The sequence below is a fragment of the Zea mays genome, chromosome 1 (assembly GCF_902167145.1).
Source record: "Zea mays cultivar B73 chromosome 1, Zm-B73-REFERENCE-NAM-5.0, whole genome shotgun sequence".
Taxonomy (NCBI): Eukaryota; Viridiplantae; Streptophyta; class Magnoliopsida; order Poales; family Poaceae; genus Zea; species Zea mays.
In genome coordinates, this window is record NC_050096.1 from 301,874,535 (window position 1) to 301,885,258 (window position 10,724).

Genomic DNA, 10,724 nt, shown 5'->3' on the forward strand with positions numbered 1-10,724 from the left:
GTGGACCTCGTGCAGTGTAAACTGAGCACGCAGTAGATCAAATAGAGATCCGCAATGGACCATTAGACCAAAATTATTAAAATACAAGAAATATATTGCAAGATAATTTATCTGTACCTTTTATTCAATAATCAGGAAGATGAGGCCAGACTTCAGGAAGATGAGGCCAGACGTCTTCATCCAGAGCGTTGTGAACCAGTCTTAGGGCGCGTTCGTTTTGGCCTGTTGGGCGCGTTCCGGGCCTGGTTCTAGGGGAAAAGAAATAGCCTGGTTTCGAATTGGGCCGGCCATCTAAAAGGTGTTCGTTTAGGGCTGGGAAGAAATGGATTGGTTTCGAATTGGCCCGGTTTGGACTTTTTTCCTTCCACCACTGTCTGGCATTAATCCTCGTCTGGTGGCGTCCGGATCCATTCCGTAACCCTGGCGGCGGAGGAGGTGAAGAGACGACGGCGCCAGGTGACAGCGTGGCGGCGCGAGGTGACGGCGTGGCGGCGCGAAGCAGCGACGACGACCGTCCTCCCCGCTGCCTTCTCACCAGTAAGCTCTCGTCGCGCTCATCCTCCGCGTGGTCAGGTTCTCCGCGTGTGCTTGTCTGGATCCATGGCGCACCCCTTCCTCCAAGGCCTAGACGCACTCCTTCTCCGGCTAGGGCGGCCTCTGGAAGAGGGCGCCGCCGCGGTCGAGGTTGTTGTGACGGTCACGGGGCAGCAGCTGGACGCGCGGGTGGCCGCGCTCGTCAGGATGCTCGTCGCCAAGGGCAAGGCCGGGATGCTCGCCGAGGCCCTGGCCGAGTTCGCTGCCATCTGCATGCTCTAGACGCGCGGGTGGTCAGGATGCTCGTCCATGGCCCATTTGCTGGCGCAGTGGTAGCTCTCCTCATCTTTGCCGCCTTGCCCATTTGCTGGCGCAGTGACATGCACTGAGCTTCCTTGCAACCCCAGCATTGAGAAGAAACCAATCCTCAAGCGCAAGGAGGCAAGGCAAAGCCTACTACTCATAGGTTGCCGAGCTGAAGGAGTAAACCAAAGGAAAAGGCAGTAGTAGCTAGCAGCAACCACCAAAGAAGGGAGAATCCTCCACCTTGCTCTTGGTGGATGTTCTTCACTGCATTGGCTGGCTTCAGCCACTCCGTCCTCCGCTTGCTTTTTTTTCGAGAGTGGTAGAAAATATCGCGCGCATCCCTGTACGCTACATTGGATTATTACTTCATTGCATTGGATTTAGGTTAACTAGTGTATAAGGCACGCCTTGCTTCTCCACTAATTTAAATTATTACAACGCTACAGAGCTTTAGTTGTAGAAAGGACTTCTCTACAATAGTTTAGTTCGGTCTCTATTAAAGTTTTTTTGGCTCCGTCCCTGTACTACTATGGAGATTTAGTTGGTTGTCAGCACGTCTGAACATCATCACATTGTTCTTGTTCAGCAGCAGGTAGCCAGCATCAGCAGAAACTGCTGAAGCTTTAATTGGTACAATGCATTGAAGAAGATCACATTGAATTATTACTTCATGAATTAATTGTACACTTTAGGATCATGTATGTCAGCTCCTTATTTCAGTTTTGTTACATGTAGATCCCTACAACACCGATTAGAGTTGGGGAAGGCGAACCTCCTCCTTCTTGGGATCCGGTACCAACTCCAAAAGGTACTGAATTATGTCTATGTATACATAGTTTGCTTTAGTCCGTAGTAGTTTGCTTTAGTCCTTATTACTTGTACTTTTCAATCTATACATGGTTTGCTTTAATTCTGTTTTTATATTCAGCTTATATCTGACGACAAGTCTATATTATTTAGTTCTACAATGAGTATCTCATTGCGGGATCGTATTAGAAAGAGGAGGGAAGAAGAAGATGATGACATGATGATATTTATTTTCCCCGCCTTATATCTGATGGGTTCTACTAGAGGTGGGGGACAAAAGAAGAAACGTCATACCTCAGATGAGACAGGCGAGGTTAAGGTTCGTCGACTGCTCGAGGGACATGTCAAGAACTGTCAAGTTACATTTCGGATGGAACCACACATCTTCAGAGAGCTTGCAACTTATCTTAGAAGGAGAAGGATCATTGTTGATACAAGGATCACGGTCGAGGAGAAGTTGGGGTTCTTCTTATACATGCTAAGTCGCAACGCCTCATATCAGGATCTCCAAGTGTATTTTGGGCACAGTAATGACACCTTCCATCATCACATCAACCACTTCTTCAATAAGGTCATTCCTGTCCTATCTCGTCGCTTCATTCAGCCTCCTGATCCTAATCAAGTGCATCAAAAAATCCAAGATAATCCTAGATTCTATCCATTCTTCAAGAATTGTCTTGGTGCCATTGATGGAACTCACATTCCTATTTCCATATCTCCCGATAAACATTCTCCTTTTCGAAATCGGAAAGGAACACTAAGCATAAATGTGATGGTGGCATGTGATTTCGATCTCAATATCACTTTTGTTTCTAGTGGATGGGAGGGATCGGCCACAGATTCTAGAGTGCTAAGATCAGCTATGAGCAAGGGTTTCCAGGTACCTCCAGGAAAATTCTATCTAGTTGATGGAGGGTATGCAAATACTCCATCTTTTCTTGCTCCATACCGAGGAGCTCGGTACCACTTGAAGGAATTTGGGGCTGGACATCGAAGACCACAGAACCCGAAGGAGCTCTTCAACCATCGCCACGCACTTCTGAGGAACCATGTGGAAAGGGCTTTGGGGGTGCTTAAAAAGCGCTTCCCCATTCTCAAAGTTGCCACGTTCCACACACTGGAAAACCAAGTAAAGATACCTATAGCTGCTGCCATCTTCCATAATCTAATTCGATCACTTCATGGTGATGAAGATTGGTTAGATCATCAGCCGGATAATATTGATCCATCAAACTTTGTTGCTCTACCAAGTGGTGATCAAATGAGTGACCCAAGCACTACACAAGACAATGCTTTAAGAGATACCATCGCCCAAGAAATGTGGGCTCAATACCAACAACATCTAAATTAGTATTTTCGTGGTTGAATAAGTTGTAATAATTTAAATTAGTAGTATTGTAAAATGTAATAAGTTTTTTCTTTAAAAAGCTATGGTTGGAAAAGGCTCCCCAAGGTTCAACATAGGTGGTTCCCCAAAGTTGCGTAGGTTCATTCCTACAACAAGTGCTACTAAAAAGAAGACTTCTCCTAAATGCAGTGGGGCAAAAAAGAGTGGAAGTTCTCCAAGAGGTATTGTGTTCAATGTTTCTTCATGCTTTCTTGTAAGTTTTGTATTACTGATGCGTGACCATTGTTTATGTAATAGTGAAACAAAGAGCGGATTGGAATCCAGGTCTTGAGAGGTCTCTTGTTGACATTCTCCATGAATTTAAAGAAAGTGGATATAGAGGTGACAATGGTTGGAACTCCGAAGGGTGGAATAGAATGGTCAAGGAGTTTCATGTGAGGAACAAGTATGTCTCCTTTACAAAGTCTCAAATTCAGGATAAAGAAGGTCAGCTGAAGAGAGACTACAAGATGCTCAAAGCAGCAAAGCAACAGAGTGGGTCCACCTGGAATGAGAAAAGGAATATGGTTGAAGGACCACCAGCTTTGTGGGAGAATCTCATGGTGGTAAGTTGATTTATTGAAATTCAATTATTAAATTAGTTATGTAGGATAACCTTATAATGATAATCTCGTATTTGATCAATGTTTTTTTAATTGTGCAGACATTTCCTAAAATCAAGAAGTTTAACAACAACAAGGCAACCTTCCCGCTCTTTGATGCTTTGGGAGAGCTTTATGATGGTAAGTTTCCAAACATCATACTGAAATATATAATATACTGAAATATATAATATATATTTCTTTGTCATTGTGTAGGACACTTGGCTGAAGGGACTTGGAATTGCACTTCTCTTGAGGCACCGCAAGAGGAAGAACTGAATGAGCAACTTCAGGATGCAGAAGATGGACCACAAGGCTTTGATCTGAATGTTGTTCATGATGTAGATGATGAAGTTGATGATGCACTCGCTGAAAGGAATGAAGATATGCTTCAAGGAAGGACTAATACTCTGTCACGAGATGAAGAAAGTGGACAGCGAAGACCTGCTGCGTCAAGAAACAAGCAAGAAAAGGAACCAAAGAAGCCTAGAAAGACTGACAACATAGAAAATATGATGAACAAATACCTAGAAATGAGGAGCAAGCAAGTAGAAGATGAAGCTGCAAGAGAAAAGGAAGCAAGAGAAAAGGAGACAAGAGAAAAGGAGGCAGCTCAAAGTGAAGATTTCTCCATCAAAAGGTGCATATCAGTTCTGAACACAATGGAAGAAGTGACCAAAATGGAGAAGGCAAAAGCATATTCAGTCTTCACCAAGAGCAAAGAGAATAGAGAGACTTTCATATGTGCATGTGAAGCGGATCAAGAATCAGCTTTGATTTGGCTAAGAAATGAGATGGCTTAGTAGGTATGATATTTGTGTCTTTACCTTCCACTCAACCATATTCACTTGGGCCTTTATATTCCAATCTAATTGTTCCATTTGTTTGGACAGGTTTGGGTAATCAATCGGTGATGCTTCCCCTTTGAGAACTTTCGGTATGAGTCGTTTCTCCCTTCTTACCCATTTCAGCTGAACTTTGAATTGTCTATTCTTTCCCATTTCAGCTGCAGTGTACGTATTCGATGTAGGTTATTTCTAGTCCAATTTATTTGTCGGCCTAGCTCTGCAGATTAATTCCATTTGACCGCTCCATGTATTTTTCATGACTTCATGTACCTACGCATTACGTCAAGGCACCAGTAAGAGCATGGACGATCGTTTGTTTTTTTACCAATACTACGTGCAGGAATCTACAGTGCACTGTTGTGATTGGATATTATTGCTTTAGGAACTTATGCTTTTGCTACCTTCTATTTTCTATACTTGTATGTTGCCCAATTCATTTGAAGTTCATGCTTTGTGCTTTTGGGGTTAACCTTTCAATACCCTTTGCCCATGTCCTTGGAAGGCATTAGTGCATGACACCCATATGAGGGTCAACAAGCTGACAAGACATGATTTTTTCTTGAGTCGGTTGCCTGTGATTTAACTTTGCCATTTGGTTAATAGAATACTTTAACGTGCTATTGCTAGTAGGTATCTAAATCTCTCTCCCTCCTCTCTTGTCATATACTCACATGCTGCTATTTTCTTTTCAGATTGAGGAGATGCATCGTGAACTTTGCAGCTTGGTAATATGCTTTATTCCACCAATGTCTACGCCTCAGCCTCCAGGCTCTGTATTTAGGTCCTTTGTACAAAGTTTGGTGCTCAAAGCTAGAGGTGGAGATCATAGGATGGTTGTCAATGGGACTTTCAACAACACTGTGCTTGTTTCATTGTACACAGTAATCCTGCATTTGTTGTCTGCTGGTGCCCTTCCATCATGGTGGAGCCTAAGATTCAAAAGGAATGATGCCTATCATAGTACAGGAATGATACCAGAGTTGGATAAAAAAAATTTATCACAATTTTTTTTGTTGTGGTCCGACATCGCCTACTACCGCTGTCAGTGTGTGGCTGAAAATTTGCTTTCTTTCAACTGAAGTGACAGGATTCAATCCTTTGCTACCAAACAGATAAAAATTGCTTCCCTTGATTCATTCCAGCCGGATTAATTACATATCCGGAACAAGTGAAAGGGCCGGATTCACTGAATCCTGGCTTGTAACTGTTCCTAGCCTGGATTCATTCTTGAGCTGCCGAACAGGCCCTTATGGTTCCTCCTTCCTGTCACGGTTTCGGGAGATACTCTTCTACTGCACGGCGATGTTCGACATGTTGGACGCAACCTTACCGAGGGAGAGCGAATCTCGACTGGTGTTCGAGAAACTCGTTATGGGATGCTACGTGTTCAATGGCATCTCCTGTGAGGGCAGCGACCTTGTGCTGCGCCCTAAGAAGTATAGACAGTGGCAGGCAAGAAACGAACGAACATGCCTCTTCTGGATGGCTACAAAGACGAGGTCACGAAGCATTACCACAAAGATTTCTTGGTTTGCCGGGATGGCCAATGGCTTCTGCAAGGATGGATTGGTGTGCCTGGTTAGAACAACATATATTGTATGCTCATTAATTATCGTGATAGTCTCATGCACACCTAAAGTATTTTATTACTATTGCCCCAATCTGCCAAAACTCGAGAACAATTTATATGAAAGGTATATAGCAATTTATTCAAGAATTCTATTGTCTCGGCGCCACTTATTCTAGTGTCACTAAAGGCACCATCAAAAATGACAGTTTCAAAAATAGAGGAATATATATAGTTGGACTGTGGTGGTGAAAAAAGTTGATGTTAGCTGTGAGTTGTGGAAAAAGATACGAGAAGTGAATTGTTAAAAAGTTAAAAACTATTTGGTAGAAATTAAGCCCCTAAAAGTTTTCTATATATATTCACGATTCCATCTGAAAACAGTTAAAAACAGGCCTAAAGATGCTTTCAGTTCAGCGCAATCGAAAAAGTCGGATTTTAGAAAAAACTTCTCCCTAAATCATTCTTTTGATTTAGGTTTTGATTTTTAAGGGTAAAAGTCAGAGCCAAATCACCCTAAAAAACATTATAGATGAGTGGATCAATCGAACGACTGCATACTTTCCGCTAGGGTGGGCCGCGGGCCGGGCAGCACGGTTTTCTTGGCCCGACCCTTGATCAAATCAGGTCTAGCGAAATCCAAAAGCCCGTTCGACCCCAAACACCGACTGACCGACACGACTCCCCCCTTCGTCTTCCAATCCGCCGCTGTTCGAGTAGTCGGCGGCGCGGCGCCGGCGGCCGGGGCGGCGGCGATGAATCCCCTCACGCAGGTGAAGCGGACGCAGATTATCAACCAGAAGGAGGCGCTCCTGGGCATCGGCGAGGACGCGTCGTGGCACGCCAAGTTTAAGGACTCGGCCTACGTCTACGTCGGCGGCGTCCCCTTCGACCTCACCGAGGGCGACCTCCTCGCCATCTTTGCGCAGTGAGTGGAAGACCCTCACCTTCTCCGCTTCACGCCTTACTTTCCTCCCCTCCCTCCCATCCCCGTGGAGTGGACACCGGCTGGCCGGCTGGGAGATCTGACGACTCCCCTCTCTCTCTCTCTCTCCGCTTTGGCAGGTATGGTGAGGTTGTCGACGTGAACCTCGTGCGCGACAAGGGCACCGGAAAATCCAAGGGGTTCGCGTTCCTCGCGTACGAGGACCAGAGAAGCACGATTCTTGCTGTTGGTAAGCATCCTTTTCGCCCCTCTTTTTATCTTTGGTCGCACGTGTTTTCAGTTTCAGTTAATTACTTGCTTCAGTCCTAATATTTATCGTTCTTGCTTGCCTAATTTCGCATGGTAAAGACAATTTGAATGGAGCTAAAGTTCTTGGGAGGATCATAAAGGTTGACCATGTGAGCAAGTACAAGAAGAAGGAAGAGGAAGATGAGGAGGAGCTGCAGAAGAAGAGGGAGGCCCGTGGAGTCTGCTATGCTTTCCAGAAAGGCGAGTGCAACCGCGGAGCTTCCTGCAGATATTCACATGATGAGCAGGTCAGTGTGCTATGAATTCGCATGATGAGTAGCAAACCGATGCTGGTAATGTCTTTGAGGATCAATATATCAGTTTGTCAATCAGTTTGGTCGTTGAGGGGAGATGGGTATCCTGTCATCTCGCAACCACTGTTTAATGAAGTGTACCGATGTTTTGTCATGATTGCTGGAAGCAACATAAGCTTCAATGTGCTAAGTATTGGCATTAACATGGCTTAACATGTACTCCAGTTGAATCACTGAATGGCCTAATCAGGGTGAAACCCAAATTTACATTTGTGAGATTCCTTTGCACTGTTGCGGGATTCTGTGGCTTGTGCAAAATGCCCTGTTTGTTTTTAGACCGGGGGTCGGGGGTGTCACCATAGTTTTTTTTGTGATTTGTTTGGGTCCAATTACTCCATATCCAAACATGCCCTGAAAGATTATTTCCTGTGCTTAATTTCAAAAGTCATATTTCTACGTTATATGTATAGTGTTGCTAATCACTAGCATAGCAACATGTTGGTTTGTTATCGTTATTGGTTTGGTGACAAATTCTGATGTTCGTGGATTATTATTTTTCAGAGAAATGCAAACACCGGTTGGGGTTCTAAAGAGGATAGTGGTGCACGATGGGAGCATGACAAACACAGTGATGTACCGAAGAGTCGAGGCATGTGCTATGCTTTCCAGAAGGGAGAGTGCAACCGTGGAGCATCCTGCAAATTTTTGCATGACGAGCAGGTAGGTCAATGGATGCCCTTGGTTCTAGGATTATTCACTGGGAATGCACAGTATGCAAACCAATACTTGCAGTAATTTGTGTTTTTTATAAAAACATTATTTTCATATGCATTACTAGCTAGAAAATTGGTGTCATCTATCTTGTCAATTTCACTTAATGTTTCTTGCAAGCATACCCAATATTTCCTTGTTTATAGATATGCTACGAACCTGTAATTGGAACTTGCAAATGCAAATCAAGCTTTTTTCTTATAAATAAAAAGCACGCACACTTGTGATACAATCTCCGTTAGTTATTTTCACATGTGTGTATGCTTCTAAATGCTAGTGTAACATCAGCTGATCCCTTTGGTCCTATTTTGTTTGGCGGGAAATATGTATCCTAGTATAATTGAGCTTGTAGCTTATCAGTAACCTTTTTCTGTGAGTATAGAGTAGTTGCCCACATATTCTGATGGTTGCAAATTATGCTTTCAGAGAAATGCAAACAGTCGTCGGGACTCTAGGGATGGTGGACCATCGAGATCAGAGCGGTATGGAGACCGAGAATCTAGGAGTAGGCATGATGATAGAAGAGCAGAAGATCGGGACAGATTCAGGCGTGACAACTCACCTGAGAGATCACGAGGTGAGAGGCAGAGGGACGATGACAGATCCGACAGAGGAAGAGAAGCAAAATCAGAAAGACGCAGATATGATGTGGAACATGAGGATCGCAAGCGGTCAAGGCACGGCAGAGAGTGATGCCATGAAAGAAGTGTTTACAAAGAACACAAATGGTGCAAGAGGCCGTGGGGGATTGACGTTTGTACTCTTAAATTGCAACACAACCAGTGCTGTTAAATTTTGATATTTGAATGTAGTTGCCTTCGGCTGCTGCTCGTGCTGCTGCTTTATTCAGATAAGTTTCTTTATATGCCTCCATTTGATTACATCTGGTGTTCTTTTTCGCTCTTCAGATCGGTGTCATTTTTAGTTATCATCACTGAAACCGTCTGACTGGATTGTGTTGGTGCCAATTGCGTGGTTTTTGCCGAGGAAGTTGTTTACTGGTTAATCTTCAGCTAGGATGGTGGGCGCGCCTCCGCAAGGACCACAATGCCTGTTCTGGCTACGCGCTGATGAACAATGAAAATGGTATCTAGAGCTTAATATGTTTGCTAGTACTTGGTTTGTATGCTCAAGTCATGTGAGAAGGCTGACTAAAGTAAGCAGGTTCCACCAGTCTAAGCCGGTTTTAGATGCTGTATTTTGCAGAACCACTGTTACCTGCAACAGCATCAGCAGCAGCATGTGCAACCCAAAAGGAGCCGTATTCCCCAGTAGAAATTTTGTACTGGACAGAGGTACTGCAAAGCATCATGTGAAGCTTATGTTGTGTGAGCTCTGAAGCTATCCGGATAGCTCTGAACCGAAATTTTCTAAGATAGGATAGCTCTATCCGGATGTTTTCAGTTCTCGCAAAGGCTCTGAAGCTTATGTTGTGTGAGCTGTTATTTGCAGGCACGGTTCCAAAAGGTTCGGCCCTAAAAATTGCTCTGCAATGTCAGTGGTCCAGCGTAGATGATGATGATCGCTTCTAACATAGTCTATAAAAAATGCATACTGGAGATTTGGTACTAGATAACAAGAGGACCTTGAGTACCGAGTTTTTTCCGGTGAAAGATTGATGGGCGATGCCACAGCCTGAAGACGAAGAGGATGTAAAGAAAAAAACTCGCCAATTAAGGGCTTGTTCGGTTATTCCTATCCCATATGGATTGGATGAGATTGGAAAAAATTGTGAAAGATTTTGACTTGTTTGGGATTGAAACCCATCCAATCCCACCCAATCCACATGGATTGAGAGCAAAACGAACAAGCCCTAAGAATTGATGATGTTGTAGTACAAATTCCAGGCCTTCGGTTGATTTTCTAAGAGTTAGTTTGGTTAATTTTCTAAGAGTTAGTTTGACAGCCTCGTTTTTTCAAGGAATTTTCATTTTTCCAAGTGAAATTAATTTATTTTTAGAATTTGAGAATCTTTTATTCTCAAGAGAAATTAGTTTATTTTTGTTGAAAAAATTAAAATCCTTTAGAAAAATAGAGTTGTCAAAATAGCCCTAAGCCTTCAAAAGAATGGCTTGCAACTGTCGAAACCATGGCTAGTAAAATCCTTGGAAATTTCATCACCAAAGAAGATAGGTTGTTAATCGAAACTTTCAGCTGTTCGCCTGCTCAGTTCCAACTGCACTAAAATATGGCTGCAACCCTGTTCGGCCGCAGCCAGCCGAACATAGAAGCTAAGAAAGCCCAAAAAAAACCTAAATCATCATGGCAAATACTTGGAATGTAAAACTCAAACTAAATTGCTCAACGTAATCGCAGAAAGTAAAGCAAGGGCAAGAAGATTTATCTGATTTTTTTCGAGGTATCAAAAAGTCGACACTCTTCACTAAATCTCATTGGAGCACCCGTGTAAGGGT

General features: G+C 43.5%; 2 protein-coding genes across 6 annotated transcripts; both read left to right on the top strand.

The window, feature by feature from the left end:
• Positions 1–1,577: 1,577 nt before the first annotated feature.
• Positions 1,578–4,585, top strand: LOC103644278 (L10-interacting MYB domain-containing protein-like). Of its 3 annotated transcripts, none has more exons than XM_035964440.1 (6): positions 1,578–1,648; positions 1,801–3,216; positions 3,290–3,600; positions 3,699–3,777; positions 3,853–4,442; positions 4,530–4,585. In XM_035964440.1, exons 2-5 carry the CDS (start codon positions 3,078–3,080, stop codon positions 4,437–4,439), a joined length of 1,116 nt encoding a protein of 371 aa, XP_035820333.1. In that variant the 5' UTR covers positions 1,578–1,648; positions 1,801–3,077; the 3' UTR covers positions 4,440–4,442; positions 4,530–4,585. The 3 variants fall into 3 exon arrangements, with proteins under 3 accessions (XP_035820333.1, XP_035820335.1, XP_035820334.1); XM_035964442.1 differs by having other exon boundaries at positions 3,293–3,600; XM_035964441.1 differs by having other exon boundaries at positions 1,581–1,648; positions 3,076–3,216; positions 3,293–3,600.
• A 2,010-nt stretch (positions 4,586–6,595) lies between these two features.
• On the top strand, positions 6,596–10,207 carry LOC100282627 (uncharacterized). 3 transcript variants are annotated; one of them, XM_008678388.3, is made up of 7 exons: positions 6,596–6,979; positions 7,117–7,226; positions 7,346–7,533; positions 8,101–8,259; positions 8,737–9,396; positions 9,501–9,605; positions 9,763–10,207. In XM_008678388.3, exons 1-5 carry the CDS (start codon positions 6,807–6,809, stop codon positions 9,001–9,003), a joined length of 897 nt encoding a protein of 298 aa, XP_008676610.1. In that variant the 5' UTR covers positions 6,596–6,806; the 3' UTR covers positions 9,004–9,396; positions 9,501–9,605; positions 9,763–10,207. The 3 variants fall into 3 exon arrangements, 2 of the variants coding, with proteins under 2 accessions (XP_008676610.1, NP_001353371.1); NR_158978.1 differs by having other exon boundaries at positions 6,733–6,979; positions 9,517–9,605; positions 9,763–9,787; NM_001366442.1 differs by lacking the exons at positions 9,501–9,605; positions 9,763–10,207 and having other exon boundaries at positions 6,733–6,979; positions 8,737–9,155.
• Positions 10,208–10,724: the final 517 nt, after the last annotated feature.

Excerpts from the sequence above, each read along its gene's own strand:
- LOC100282627 (XM_008678388.3), top strand. The coding sequence starts at position 6,807 with ATGAATCCCCTCACGCAGGTGAAGCGGACGCAGATTATCAACCAGAAG. Across the intron at positions 7,227-7,345 it reads AAGCACGATTCTTGCTGTTG|ACAATTTGAATGGAGCTAAA; the intron begins GTAAGCATCCTT and ends CGCATGGTAAAG. Across the intron at positions 8,260-8,736 it reads AATTTTTGCATGACGAGCAG|AGAAATGCAAACAGTCGTCG; the intron begins GTAGGTCAATGG and ends TTATGCTTTCAG.
- LOC103644278 (XM_035964440.1), top strand. The coding sequence starts at position 3,078 with ATGGTTGGAAAAGGCTCCCCAAGGTTCAACATAGGTGGTTCCCCAAAG. Across the intron at positions 3,217-3,289 it reads GAGTGGAAGTTCTCCAAGAG|TAGTGAAACAAAGAGCGGAT; the intron begins GTATTGTGTTCA and ends TTGTTTATGTAA. Across the intron at positions 3,601-3,698 it reads TGTGGGAGAATCTCATGGTG|ACATTTCCTAAAATCAAGAA; the intron begins GTAAGTTGATTT and ends TTAATTGTGCAG.